Source organism: Bombus vosnesenskii, unplaced genomic scaffold, assembly GCF_011952255.1.
Source record: "Bombus vosnesenskii isolate JDL3184/JDL3185 unplaced genomic scaffold, Bvos_JDL3184-5_v1.1 scf7180000014105, whole genome shotgun sequence".
NCBI classification, from domain to species: domain Eukaryota; kingdom Metazoa; phylum Arthropoda; class Insecta; order Hymenoptera; family Apidae; genus Bombus; species Bombus vosnesenskii.
This window is the reverse complement of record NW_022883371.1, coordinates 2,212,430-2,228,109: the sequence shown is the minus strand read 5'-3', so window position 1 is coordinate 2,228,109 and position 15,680 is coordinate 2,212,430. Positions and strand designations below refer to the sequence as shown.

The window sequence follows — 15,680 nt, the reverse complement described above, 5'->3', positions numbered from 1 at the left end:
TTTGTAATTATATAACTTACCTATATGTATATGTATCTTGGACGAAGTATTCAAGAACTTTGGGTATAAACTTAAACATCAAATTTTATTTCAGCAACTTGTGATGGCATGTGCTGCAACCGGGAGACTGAGGAACAGTTAAGACATCAAGCCAGGGCAGATTTTCATGACTTGATCCATCACCACAGCAGAAGTTTGCAAGGTCTTCTGGCAATAACGGCGGATGCACTAAGGGGTAAGTCCAACATATTCTACTATAAGTGGAGTAATTAAAACCTTTCAACAAGCGAGTAAAAAATGGAAATATTCTTTCGTTATATTTTTTGTAAAAAATATCTTCTAATGGAATATGTTTCAAAACGAAAGGACGTAAACCAGCTACAATATATTACTATTTAAGGATCTAATTTGTTATATATACTCTTGAGTCTAATATCTAAAGTAGTCCAAGATAAAAAAACGAGACATCGTTATAAACATTGGAAACGTATTTTGTCAAAGCAATATTGTATATATTTTAGAATTAACAATTATAATTTTTAATTGGTTTTGTTTCATAACGTAGCTAATTATGTACCAGAGTATGCCTTTATCTTTTAATCTGATAGCCAAAATATCTCAAGAGGAAATTTGAGATACTGTTACAAATCATTAACATCATTATCAATTTTTCTTTATTTTTATTATTTTCTTATCGATGCATTAAATTCGCCATTGACAATGTTAGGTGCTTTACCCGAACAAGTAACTGTTATATGTGCGAATAATATTTAATTTAATTATTACACCTGATAGCGATATATTTCTCATCTCCAAAATTTGTTTTTTTTTTTCGAATTATGCACGAACCTGGTTCCCTCATTGTCTTGTAGCGATATACAATTTCTATTGCAATAATGGCATAAGATAACAAGTAGGTTTCTCGTGAGGTGAAATTAACAGACAGCAGTGAGCGATTGCCATAACCACGAGGTTGATCTATCTGTCTTCTCTTTGTTGATTGGGTGGGAAGGAGAGAAACAGCATAGTAACGACAGTTCGTTCGAATGGGGCATTTTGTAGCCTTGCTGAAAGTTCCAGAAATGGGATTGAGCGAAACAGTTTCTTAAATTGGCAAAACCAAACCGAGGTAACTATTTTTACGTGCCAACTGGAACGTGCGCACATTCTCTTTCTTCTTCTCTCCCTTGCTCGCTCCTATCTCGCACTTTCTCTGTCTATCTTCCTTTATCCCCTTCACCGCTTCTATCATCTTATCTTTCTCCATTGCTTCTTCTTGTTTTCCATCTAGATCTAGCATTTCTCCACGACTTTGGATAAGTACCGTAGTTGGTGATTTACTAAATTCATCCTCGTCGGAATATTCTTCTTTCAAGTTGTTTGCTAGGAATTCTTCTTCCCTTTGTTATCACCATATTTGTGATCGGACGTACTGTGAATCTTATTCCTGTGTAAATTAATCAATTTCATTGCTACCGTAAATGTGTCCATTTAGTAGCAGATACATAATATTAGATATTGTGTTATATATTCATGTTGGAAGAAAAACGAAGACGGAGAAAATTCATCTTAAAGATAAAAATTTGGGACTTATTTTATTATTATTATTAAAGGACTGAAGGAAAAGCTATGCGAAATTTTTAAATTCAAACTTAATATTTACAGAATGATATCTTAAAATAAAGAGCATATTGTTGTCACAGTTAAAAATTATAGAGCTCTCTATGGACGAAACTGTAGAAAAGTAATTTACCTATGTTTAAATAAATTATCTGATACTTCACTTTATAATATGTAGATAATTGTCCATCGTCGATTCATAATATCTTAATTAAACGTTCGCGTCGTAAAATTCGAAAAATTTTTATCACAGAGTAAAACGGAAGAATTTTAATCCTTTGTGCTCGAAACGACAATTTTCTTGGCACAGTTCTTTTTGTGTCATGTGAATAGGGCAAGGACATTTATACTTTATGTTTGATACGGACAAAGAAGCGAAACTTGAATAAAAGTATGTTTTATCTTCGAAATGTTATGAAATATATCTTATGTTTGATGTTTTACATTATCTTTACACGTATGCTTACCCTTGCATATTGTTGTACCTATCCGTACATATTTATCCGTAGTCAGCATATGAGTTTTATGAATTTGTCCACTTTACTTTATATTCAAAAATATTTTCTTTCTTTTAGAAAATATTCTAACACGATCAATTCGCGTAAACTTTATAGGCGTCGCATTTAAAAAGAAATACATACTCAAATATATATATGAAATATACAAAATGATATGATGACAACGATCTAGACCATGTGATGATTACTTTGATATCTTTCAATAAAAAATTCATGGGATGTTTCACTCCAGAAAAAATGCACCGATTGTTCAATTAGAGTTTGGAGTGCGAATAAAAAAAAAAGGTAATCGTTCAACTATTTCAAAAGATATTTAAGACATAAAATATAAATGTATATCGATATATTTATTTCTTAGTGACAGTAAAATAAATTCGTTTCTCACGAATCTAATTTTTAATTATTAAGGATTGGTGGAACGAGATACTAAAATGTCTTTCAACTGTAAAGGCTCATGATCCATCGAGTTTTAGTAAATCCCGAATATTTCCTTCTTCTTAAATTGTGCATTTGTTAAAGTATGCCTACCAGCAGCATCGTTGGAAAATTTCTGGAAAAGCAAAAATCGTAACCGCTTGAAAAAGTCTTGGCGGGAAACGAACGAGCGCGACTAAATATGAATCGAGCTCTCGATAGCAATACTCTATAGATGTACCGCCGATGCCGGTAGCGGTTGTGGTTGTGGTGGTGGTGGTTTTCCTAGCTTTTCTTTCAGTTTCTCTTCCTGGCGCGTGCCCTTCAGCTTCCCCTCGTCTATTCTGTCTTCTTTCTAGACACGTTCAGCTCGCGTTGCAGCTTTCGAAATTTTTTTACTTTCCCTCGTCTCTTTCTACGCGTTCCACACCCTCGTTCGGTCCCTTTTCGTTACTCTTTTCCATTTTCACCCCTCTATTCCTCTGCCGGTGACTTTTTTCCTTCGCTGCTCGATTCGCTTTGCGATATGACGTAAAAATGGTACGGGTCTCCGGCTGAATTTCACGGAATGGTCTCTGTAAACGCGTGGTCGAGGTAAATTTAAATTCGTAAGCAGGAACTGGGAAATAGCGTAGCTAAAACTACGCGATCGTTGGAATAAGAAACGCGAGCAATGCCGAACTCTCGAAACTTGGCTATTGTCTTCCGCGAAGTTCCCCGATTCGATACCGATGCGGGGAGAAAGCTGAGAATTCTCGTCAGAAGTATAAGAAACCCTGTATGTGATCGCATATTGAATACATGCTAAACAATATCGTTTCGCAAAGTTTTTATAAAAATGTCTCGCGTCATGCGTTTCAATTTTTTAAATTTGCGCGCTTATCAAGTTTGTTAGATGTAACATATACGCGCGTAATGATTTGTATAAGTGTGTCGGTGATTATGAAAGTGACCTAAATCGAAGATCTTAAAAAAATAAATTTATCATTCATTTTGAGTTACGTTTATTAACGCTGTAACAATCTGAAAATATCTTTGCAAAGCAGTAACAATTGATGATACCGTTGCACTGAGTCGGTTGTTACGTCGTTAACAGAATTCAGAATTCGCGAAACTTTAAATATCTCGAAACGAAAAATATATGACTCAGGTGGCTTTCATTGTCACTGGCACAAATATGATTTATCGAAGCTTTTGTGATTCTATGTTTCATAATATATTCGTTTTAGCTTATTCATTTTTCGATGAAACTGCCTATCGAAATTATTAATTTGGCAATTTTTGAGTAAAGGACCGGTAGATCACTTTAAAATTGCTTAATTCATGAATTTTACATGCAACCTTATATTATTTGAACAACAGTTTCAGTGAAAAATGATTTATTTATACAAAATTTTCTGTTCCTTAGGAAATAAATATTACATCAAAATTTGACATATCGGAAACATTGTTACGTTAGAATTGATCATTATGATATTCCAGCCTGTTACCTTTAACTTGATAATCCGAGACTTTTCTGTCCAAACGTTGAAAGCTTAATTATCCAAACGATAATTGAGAATCATTTATTAAGTTTCGATCTAAATATATTATTTATCTTTTAGTTTTGATATCTTTCAAGATATTTCGAAATTAAATTGCTAGTTTAAATCGTTTATGAATGCCACGAGTAAGAAAATAAATATTAGTAACTTGGAAAATAATAGTAACCAAAAGCGGAGAAAATAGAGAAAGGTGGAAGGAAAAAGAATAGGAAGCGAAGTATGAGAAATAAACTGAAAATAGTCGGTTTCTAATCCTGGCGAAGTTCTTGCGTAGGTTCTCTCTCTTGACGTTCCATCGTAAGAATAGAAAAGCTTTGCGGAGCGAAGACGATCTATTTAGTAACTTCGTTCGCCATTGTCTCTTTGACTTCGGATTCCTTTATTGTTCTGTAATGCTTTTGTTACAGTTCGTTGGGCTTAAGAGGATTTAGCCATTGCAAGTATCTATGGCTAGTGTAAGCGTAAAGACGTGCGTTTTTACGTTTTCAAGAGTAAAACGCATTAACAAGATATATTATCTACCTTTTTTATACGAAATGATAAGTTATAAAATTGCAGGTCTTTCATATCGTTAGTGTTCAGAACGATTATTGACGAGAAATATAATATTGATTTAGATTTTATTTATATGTATGAATCTTAGTTTTGTGTAAAAAGACACTGCAAGGGTGGTAGTCATTTCTTTGTGAAACAAACCTAGAACACGGTTAATTTAAAAACTTTCAAAATTCTTTCTCTAATTATAAATATGCACGTTTTACTCTACTATCAATGCAATTTACGATGTAGCGTATTATAACACGTTATATAATGTTATACATCGATATCTTCGTATCATTTCGTATATTTGAAAAATATTATTTACTTCATATTAATATATTTTACCTAATATTATTTACTATTATATTAATTTATATAATATCACTGTGTTACATAAACAGGCAATAAAATATTTATAATAAGATCAAAGGCAAAAGTTAGAGTAAAGAGTTTCATTTAAATTATATCTTGTATATTGGCAATAATTTAAGAACGTCTATATGTATATGGTATACGTATACCCACGTAAAGAAAAGATTAACATTCCATAGAAAAGGAAAGAAAAGAAATAAAACAGAGAAAACATAAAAATGCAATGTCGCGAGCCAAAAGATTTTCGAAATTAGACACGTTGTAACGCGAGATGGGCAACGATCTCGAGAAGATTTTGAACAGCCGTATTCGTTTCCGATCCCACGACGATCGATAAACGAACGTTATCCTGCGGTTGCAACGGCAGCGACCTGTCGATTGCACCTGGTCCAGAGAGTGGAGCGTAGTCGCACATACACCAGTTTGGCGCCGCAACACAGCATATCTGGTCCTGTTTGATGTCCAGGACCGGGTTCCACGGTCCGGATCAGGAGGGTTAACAGCTGAGGCGGGAGGGGAAAGAGGGAGAGGCAGAGCTCGCTTTCTCGCATCCGTATAAGGTTGTGCGTGCATTGCAACTTGCTATGCTGTTCGGTGCTCTCTCCTCCTCCTCCTCCTCCTCCTCCTCCTCCTCCTCCTCTCTCTCTCTTTCTCTCTTCCTCCCTTTATGGAAAGTACAGCTTGCACGAAACCTCCGGGCCACGAATTTGAGACTGGCCAGCCCATTCGGCCACGCAATGTGCTAGTAGTAATTATCGCGAGAAGGTTGTTTCACCCTGCGGCCATACTTCTCCGTTGCAAAGCGGATGCATCGTGGATGCATCACGGACGCGTTGATGCCTCGCTAGGTGTTATTCAATTAACAAAACTCTAGAGAAGCGGCTAGACTTTAGCCGTATTCAATTCTAATGTTCATGCGGGTATGGGTGTCTTTTGTCGAGCTGTACCGTAACTCTGTTTGCCGTAATGAGATTAGCTACGCGTCGACAATACGCCGAGAAATTTATTTCTTTGCAAGGTGCGAGTTTCGTATCGGGACACGCTCTCTAACAATGTCTTCATTTGTCCTCGTTTGTCGCCGATAACTGCCTTTGAGCTACCTACCGGATCGGAGTTACCTTTTTAGTGAGGATTAACGCTGTTGATATGAAAGTTGAGAACGTTGTGTACCTTCTTTACCTCGATTGCTATGAAACTCACGGTTGCCTCAACATGATCTTGACCTGTTAAGACTTGAGAATGTTAGTGTTTTAAGAGAGTTGCCGAGGACGAAGAGTTCGCTACTATTTAGGTATATCATACCATTGCGATGAACGAATTTATGGAAATAAATCGTTTGTTGTTTCGAAATTGAACGTTAATCGTGCAGCTTGGTAACAAAATTGAGAAATTTACAGAAAGAGGAATCGATCGGTAACGGGCTTTTAAAAGACTCGATTGATTCTTGCCTTCGCTTTACGGTTCGATGCAGCGATCTCAGCTCGGAACACGGTCCATGACATCGATTCAAAACGAGTCGATCCATTTCTGTAACTAATATTTCTACCGCAAACAATACGATTACACGGGCAATTAGCTGGCAAGTCGCGGTCGAACCGCAAAACGATCCGGACTTGGAGCAAATCGAGCGAACCCCACGTTCCAGGTATGTATTCCTTTAAAAGGCAGAATGTCGATGGTATCAGTGGGGTTAAAAGTGTTGCCTTCTACATTCCGTTTTCGCACGTGGGGTTGTTAAAACATCAACAAGTACGACCGCTGCGATTCTAAGTGCACTCGCAGTTCTACCCAGCAGGAGAGCGTTGCTATTATTGTTGCTGGTGCATTCATGAGCCTCGACACGCGTGAGACACGTTTCGCGCGGACAATGCCGAACAATGGAGTCTTGCCCGGCTATATGGAAAATTATCTCGAGATCGAATTACATTAATGTTTCCATTCCGGACTATTTACGGCTTGTACACGTCAGTTGCATTCGATCCCCTCGCATTTTCAACGAAATTTTAACGAGTATTTGGGATTAAGACTATCGAGCAGCGGAGATCGGCTCGTTTGGTTTTGGGCATATTTAATGGATGCCGTGGCAGTTAATTTGTATCGCGTTTGTCTGCTGTGCGCGTAATACGAAGTACATTGTGATGCAAAACGTATGTATTGTTAAATTGAACATCAGACTGTCTACCGTTGATACAAGATGATCTTGATTTTCTGTTAAAATCGGTTTCTTGTTAAACCCATTGTATCCACAGACGAGATATCTACATTAGAAGGTAACTCACACGACAAAGCAGTACAAGGATTCTAAATATTGTAGTCTTGTTATTGGGTAATAATTCCTCTTCTTTTATTCAGTATTTGAAAATTTTATTTATTTATTTATTCTTTTAAACCAGATAGCCCTGTCTCTCCGCTCTCTGTGTTACTTCTTTCTTATGCAACCCTGTTATCGACGGTCTAAAGTCTGAAACATATTCATAATTTTCTTCAGCAATGCTCTGTAAGAAATTAATGTTACAACTAAATAGTAATAATTAATTCCATTTCCATTTCACTTGTACAAATATCTACAATAGTCGTATAGATAAAGCGTGTTTATCTCACTCTGCTCGCTAATAATCTTGCAAGGTGCACCCTTAAGGTGACCTTAAACTTTTAATTAAGAAAAAAAAAAAGAAAAGATGGTAAGACTACGTAAATTTTTTCGATAGTCTTTCGAATGTCTAAGTTGGACGATCATAGTTTTTATACTTATGATGAGAGGCAAGCGAAGTTTCCTTCGTTGGAATCGTAGGATTAACTTTGGTGACTAATAGATAGAAAATGCCAGATATCTTTCGAACTGTCTCTGGCAGTAAAATTCGAAAGACAAGATATCTCAAGTTTGTCTGGGATATGTTAATGAAAAGACACGCCTGATATCCCGTCGAAAGTGTCGCACGAAAGACAGGTTGCGTCACGAAATATCTTATCCGTGGATGGGAAAGGGTTAAATGCACGATTAAAAGTTGCCAGCGAACGTGACAACGTCCTCGGAGCAAGCATTATGCACTCGTGTTTTACGTGTGTCTGCAAAGGGTATCGTTGATAGAGTTATGAGCTTAAGTGCCGCGGAGCTTGTAATATTTTTAATTGTACGATTCAATTATGTCGGGTCGAATTTCCGTGGATAATTGCAGTGCGAAAAGTTACGATAGACCGCTCGAGACGATAGCGAATCCCTAAATTTTACCTTTGACTTTGCTAAAAGAAGATTGCGGCTAGTGACGTGATTTGAAATAATTTAAATTTCTTCGAATTTATACGCATACGCTATAGTTTTATATTTTTAGGTACGCTAGTTTTACAATTAAATTTCGTAGATTTGTATATATTTTTATCAATGTAATTGAAGAAATAGAACTTAAGGGGAGATTTGTTTCGCCCATTAAATATTTTATCGAGTAGGATATTTCGAATATTTTGTACGTCTTTGCATATTATAAGCATTCTGTGCTTTTTTGTACCTCTGACTTTATTCATAAATGCACGAATATCCGCGATCTATCAACAATTGATCAGCTAATTTAATAAATTTGTGTGAAAAGTATATGAATATATTCAGTCAAATTTTTAAATTAATATGAATTAATGTGAATTTAAATGCTATTCAGAATATTTGATAGATTTGTGGTAGTAGTGCGTAATGGGATATGTTTAACGTTTAAAAGCATGTATCTAGGGATTAAAAAAAGAAAACGTTAATAAAAAATGAGAAATATAAATGTACAAATAATGTAAAACTGATTTACTTCACTTTTCACGTAGTACCTATGTCTAAATTAATCAGCAATCTAATTAAAAAGAATACTCTTAGATTAAATTAGGAGATCATAAAAAGCAAATAACCTTTGAAATAAACAATGTGTTAACATATAATTCATATTCTCAACTATTCGACAAATCACAACTCGGACTCGTATTTAGCATGTAGTGGCTAAAATATCGAATCACATTCGAAATGATTGAATTCGTACAGTATTAGAAAATCTCGAAGGAACATGGAACGAAGTATCAAACAGAAATCGCTACTTAGCGATAGCATTCTCAATTAAGAATCTTCGTTCTTGGATCGTGTTCTTCCGAGCACGTTTTCGGCTCCGCGTGTGGCGAGCTGCTGGAGGGAGAAAAAGATTTTTGCACGTGTTGGGCGGGCCAGGTCATCGGCCTGCATCGCAGTAATTTATTTTAAACTCATGACAGAACGTCGGACAAAATTTCTCTCGGCGTTGCGCAACGCCGTCAGTTTCGGTTGTCTCTGTCGTGTGTTTATCGTTCTCTCGTGACCAATTAGTAAAATCGGCGCCTGGATAAGAATATTTCATTTCAATCGCTTCGCGCGTTCAGTTTCCTTACGTTCACTGCAAATATCTCGCGTTACTAATTATAAATGCGTATTAGGGAACTATAGAGCTACGATCGTATTAACAGGTTTTTAAAACTTTTGCACTCTAATATCGCATTGACGTTCAATTAATATCCATACTCGATTTATATTACATATATGTATGTATGTAAAATACGATTAATAAGGATCAGAAAGTGTAAAATCCTCTTGTAGACTGTGTTTAACTCTTTGAGTGTTCACTAAAATAACCAAACATCTAGGAGCATCGGGATGTACTTAATTTCAAGATAGTATTCAGTTTTCTCAGATAAATAATCTAAATTTATAAATATAGTCTGTTAATTCGAGATTATTCGTCGTTAATTTGTTTAAAATATATACTGTGGCTCGTGAAAATATTTTAACACTTATACAAAAAATTTTGCAAGTCATACGACATGATATGACTAATATAATCATACTTGCCAGTTACTTATTACATTAATAAGTCTCGATATTTAGCTGGATTGCTTTTATTATATGTTTACAACATAGTTATTCATACTGTATGCTAATCTTTCAGTAACTGCATATTCGCAATAAATATTTTCTAACTTTCATATGTATTTTTAAATAACTTTCATCAATATATATATGATAACATACTTCATTATAGCGTTAAGAAAATTTCAAATTATTTTATATAACACGTATAATATGTACAAAACAGTTTGCTATCGTAAGTGATTGAATACTTTCGTGAACCGATAAACGCTCATAAACGATGTACAAACTGAACACTCAGAGGGTTAAGGAAGAGTAGTATTTGATGATCGAGTGTTTGGAACATAATCTTGTTTATTTTGCGATATTTAATTATCGTAGTAAAATTGTTAACATTGGACAAGATTTAAATGCAGAAAACAAATTAATTTTATGTACAGCGTTCTTTTCCAAGTGGCTTATAATACCAAAGAGAGAAAACTATCTTTAATCAACGTAGAATCTAAAATTATTTTTTTTTCGGAACAGAATATGATTTTAAATTGGCGAATAATAAGCGTTCAAGTATATACGGATCATTAGCTTGCCACTAGAGGATGAAATTGTGGTTCTTTTTGTTTGTAATGCCGTAACTAAATTGCATTCTGTAAAAAGTAAGCAAACGTTTATATACTTTTGAGCGGATGTGTACACCACCAAGTGCGGATTAGGATTTTGAAAAAAAAAAAAAAAAAGAATAATGACTTCCTTAAGTAAATAAATATTTCATTCATAATATTATTCCGTTACAGCTAATCATAATTACCGTTAATCATATTTAAAAATGGAAGTTACGATCATAATATTCCTATTTCTGTAGGAGAAAAAAGAAAAAAGAAGATAAGCGATGTAAAATCACCATACCGATGAATAAAGTGCTCGAAAGATGTCGTTTCACGATCGATTACTTCTTTCAACGTGACCGTAATACACTTTGTATGACAGTTCCATAAATTAAATTAACAAAGCTGAATATGTATGGACACAGGTTACGCGCGGTTGCATTAAACTTCTGAAGTAGATCTTTTTGCGAAAGAAGGGAATGAAAATACAAGTTTGGTAGCGAAGCGATAAATCGTAGCCATCGCAACTGGGAAATACAGCGCAGATTCCTAAGGCAGAGAACATAAATCATATTTCTGAATATCTGAAAGATTGAATAATGGCGTGAAACGTAACGGTACGGTATTCTTTATTACTCTCTTGTTGATTTTCCTGTATTATACGTTTGTAGTTGTCGCCTTCGACTTGCCAGACAACCGTACAAGGTCTGTGGAAAATTATATCGGAAAAATCTCGTAGATTGCTTCTTCCATTATATTCCAATTCGTATTCGTATTTCTTTGCGAAGAAGCCTGCTAACTTTTCAATCGATTTTTATCCTCTTAGTACGTAAATAAATGACGTAGAAAATCAGACAAATTCAAAGTTTACTGTTAATAATTATTCTTGTATCGTATTTGTCTCAATCAACAACTATTATAAAATTGGTCGCAAATTGTACATTGGTCCCTTTCAAGAACATAAAATGATAAAGCTGAATTATATTTCTTGAAAATGTCTCTGTATACGCTAAATACAAGAAATAAAGATATTCCTTTTGACGAATTTATGAAGTGGATGTAAATACAATGTAAATACAAACGATGTAGAAAACAAATTAGATATAAATGTGATTGTTATATCGTATAAAGAAAAAGTCCATCTGTAGCATTTACAACAACTTAGATTTCACAAGATGTGGACGAACAATATTTCTACGACAAGTCACTAATTTATTTCCATATAATGAATTCAAAAGATCTCACGACTATTCGATAATAATCATTTTCTGTATAAATGTAGTATATATATGTAGAATATTAATAAACGTATCTATTAGTTATCTGTCATGAAATACACATGTTTTAATAAATTAACAAATTCATTTTGTTTTTAAATGTCTCAGCTCTATTTTCAACTAATCTCAAGAGGGTACTATGATGTTCTGGTAATAATCAGCAGATATACGAAGAAATGTAGTACACGAAGAAATGTATTAATAGCATGTACACATTTACATACAAATTTCGGTGATTATTGTCAATCGTGTCGTTTAATTATTTTGCTATAATAGCTAAAGAACGAAAATATAAGATATAGAATATAAAATTTTGTCGCGTCCCACGTACATTCTGAAATATTTAAAACGACAAATTTTTCAAATATTCTCAATATATATGTATCTCAAATATTAAAACGACAGTTTTTCAATCTACTCATATAAAGAATCTTTTCTCTGTTTTAATGAAGATTATCAAGGAAATCCTTTAAATCCTATCAAGGACATTTATACCTTTTGTTCGCTCTGGTAATTTTTTATCACTTATCGCTCATTAAACAAACCTATCGTCCTATTATTTTCTCAATATCATTACGTCTTAAGCTGCGTATAATTCGCGTTCGTAGCAAAAAAGTAATACGTCAAACGATTTTGGCTTGGAGCAACTAGTAATTTATTACGCGCCGTGATAAATTACGGGAGGTTTATTGCTTTATTCCAAATGAAATTTACGTTCGTAACTGTATATTTATCGTTCTAGAAACACACGGCTCTGTCAATTTGTAAGCTACGTAATTTATCGTCGTATCAGAAATTTACATTTTGCTTCTTCGACATACGAGAATGCGCTTCTGAAATATTACTTTCTGCACGAATCGTCTATCTAACGATCTTGGATGTTAGTTAACGTAACTATAACTTTGAACAGCTATCTAGTGAAAAGGATAATTAATTTCTTCCTGTCAACTTGCATCTTTACGAATAACTCAAGTTTCCATTTTCTTCAAGTTTTCTTGAAAAAAGCAACCTACGAACGATCTTGATGCCCTTCTTTTCTCTTGTTCTCTAAGAGAATGCCAAAGGTAGCGTTATTATCGAATTGTTTTTACTATACAAAATAATTTGCATTTTCTTAGATGAGTATCATCCGATGAAAAGATCAAAATAAACGAGCAAGCATTTATCATTCGCGTATAGCTAATCGTACACACAACTCCTGGATTCATTTGTCAGTGCTATCTGTATCAAGACAAATTGATTCACCGAGAATTCTTCTAAACACATAAAACCCCTTCATACATTCCTTTGATACATTCTGTAATTACTTACACATCGTTTCTTTACCAAATGTTAGCTAACGAGATTGGTAGGAAATAAATGGACAATATTTGGTATGTATTTGTATTTATGATTATTCTTCAATCGACGAGTTCTTTGATACCTTCGAGTAGAAAAATTGTTACGCCCTGAGAAGCTCAAAGCGAATGACACACGTTAAGTCAGTTTTTCGTAAAAGTACAATTTTCAAATTTGTAAAATACGTTAATCAATCGCATATGAAAATTTGTTTACGCTGCTGTTTGAGAACAGCCCGCGAAGAGCATAATATATTTAGTGAAATATTTGAAAATTTTGTCCTCGCAATGATCAAACACGGGGTTGCTCTGATTATATCGATAACGTTTGAAACTGATCTGAAAATGTATATAGAAGCTACAAGATATTTACTACAAATATATATTAGTAAACAAAATAATACACAGCGCGGATTACCTTTTTAAACACGTAATAAATGTTAAGAATAGTTCCATTAAATATTCAGGCTTCATCGATATAATGGATAATTGATTGTTTAAATATATCTGTGAAAAATAATACAGTATATACTTCTATATAGCTTCTACGTAGTAGTAGATTTTCAAATTTGCCTGAAGCTTTATTAACATAAACATGTTGGTCGAGTCACATAACAATGCTAATGAAATTCCAGAATGTTTCGTACAACGTATTTACAATATAATATATTCGTAAAAGCTTTCTACAAGTGTTCAAATGAAGTGTTTCGCGAGCAAGTGTACGTAGATTCAACCAGCAGGAGTTCATTTAATTAAGCATTCAGTACAATGTCATTCAACTAAATGAAATTCTACCGTATCCTGTTAAAATGAGATATAGAATCTTCTACGATAACGATTCGTAGGAAACGAAGTAAGGGCGTGTACAAATATTTTCTTAGTCACTGTAGAATTATGTTCTATACTCCGTACCTGTTTAAAATGTATCGAGTAACGACTCAAGACTGATACGTTATCAGCTTTTACAAATTACTTTACAAACAATCGTTGCAATAGTGAGGTATAACCAAGTAACAGAACCTGTATTGTATATTCGTGAAGAAATATCTAAATGTCTACTAAAATCAGAGAAGCAGATATTTTGTAAATATTTTTAGAAATCGTAAAATAATCATAAATATCTTAGATGCATGAGAGAAAATAAAATTTGATTGTTTCAATTTTAACCCAAGGTATATTTTGCATCATCGCTTCAAGTCTTTCTTCGTGTATTTCTTAGGTATCATAATAATTCGATTCAGATGCAATTTTTCCTCGAATTTGACATGGATGAGAAGTATTTTCGTCTCAATCTTCAGGAAAATGGAAAGTGGCATGATCTATTATTCTAAACTAATGTTCATTCAATATTTATTTTCTGCCGAGTGATTCTACTTTTTGGAACATTCCTTATTCTGGGATAATCGACGTTATATTTTACTTCATTTCCTCTTCAATAGAGTTACCTGTTACTTAACTCTGCTATACAGACACATCGAAAACTACGAACAAAAGCTATAGTACATGTAGGTAATTATATATTCGTCGTTTTAAAACTTAGGATGCGAGAAGTACGTATAAATTTCAAGAAAATCTCTATAAATTTTATATACTTTGATGTAGCAGGGTTCGTAAAAGCGTTGCTTTATTACCATCTTTAGTACCAATTGACAAGGGCAAGCTGAAACTGAAACTGGAGCAAAGCTTTGCAGATGTCCTGTATTATAAATTGTAAATGCAATTGCTGCGTGACCAGGTTGCAGTACAAAACTACATTTGAATTATTGAGAAAAGAGGAATCGCAATGACTCTTTCTCGAATAGCAATCGGTAGTGGCGTGCGCTTACGTATCTTGGCAAGTCTCAAGTCGTAACCTTAAAACGAACCCCTGGCTTTAAGTACCGTCTTGACCAACATCAAGGATCTCCGACAGTGGTGGAGTGGCCATTTCGTCACGGCGGATGAGCTCCTCGCTCGAAAGACATATATGTAGGTATATATCTATATGATGGTGGTAATGGTCGAGTTTTTTATGCTGCTGGATATATGTTAGTTACTCGATTTCGTTTACTACCTTCCTAGTTTGTGGCGGAACCCGGCGATAGGAGGTATTGTAAAATTGAACGAAGAAATCTGCCTGCAATATTCGAATGTAAGATAATTCCGGGAAAAGCGAACTTTGTTTTAAAAAGCACTTTGAACTTATTTAAAATACAAGTAACTGTAGCGTCGAATTGTTATATATATATGTATAATGAAACATATAATTTTCACTCTGCAAAGTTAACTACACGTAACTGTGTTTTTTTTGCGTGTTGAATTGAAAAAATTATGACGTTAATAGAAAAGAAGCTACAGAAGAAAAGAGCAACTGTTGTCGTATTCAAATAAAAATTTTAACCTAAACATTTATTATATAAAATAATACGCCCATAAAAGTTAATTAACCGTAACTGTTTATTCAGTTTCCTTTCTCGGTCTCAGGATGTATCGCGAATCTATCATTAGAGAAAATGCAAAATCCTAATTAAAATAAACATTATCAGAATTAATTAGGTATCAATAATTGTAATGCATGAAAAATGGACGAAGTAATTCGAACTAATTAAG

At 34.1% G+C, this 15,680-nt stretch overlaps 1 protein-coding gene across 1 annotated transcript in view; it reads left to right on the top strand.

Annotated features, from left to right (window-relative positions):
• LOC117239738 (division abnormally delayed protein) overlaps window positions 1-15,680 on the top strand; it is a 242,725-nt gene that overhangs the window by 16,628 nt on the left and 210,417 nt on the right. The window contains exon 2 of the mRNA XM_033505559.1: window positions 95-235. Coding sequence (XP_033361450.1) covers window positions 95-235 — 141 coding nt within the window. The remainder of the gene's footprint in view (window positions 1-94; window positions 236-15,680) is intronic.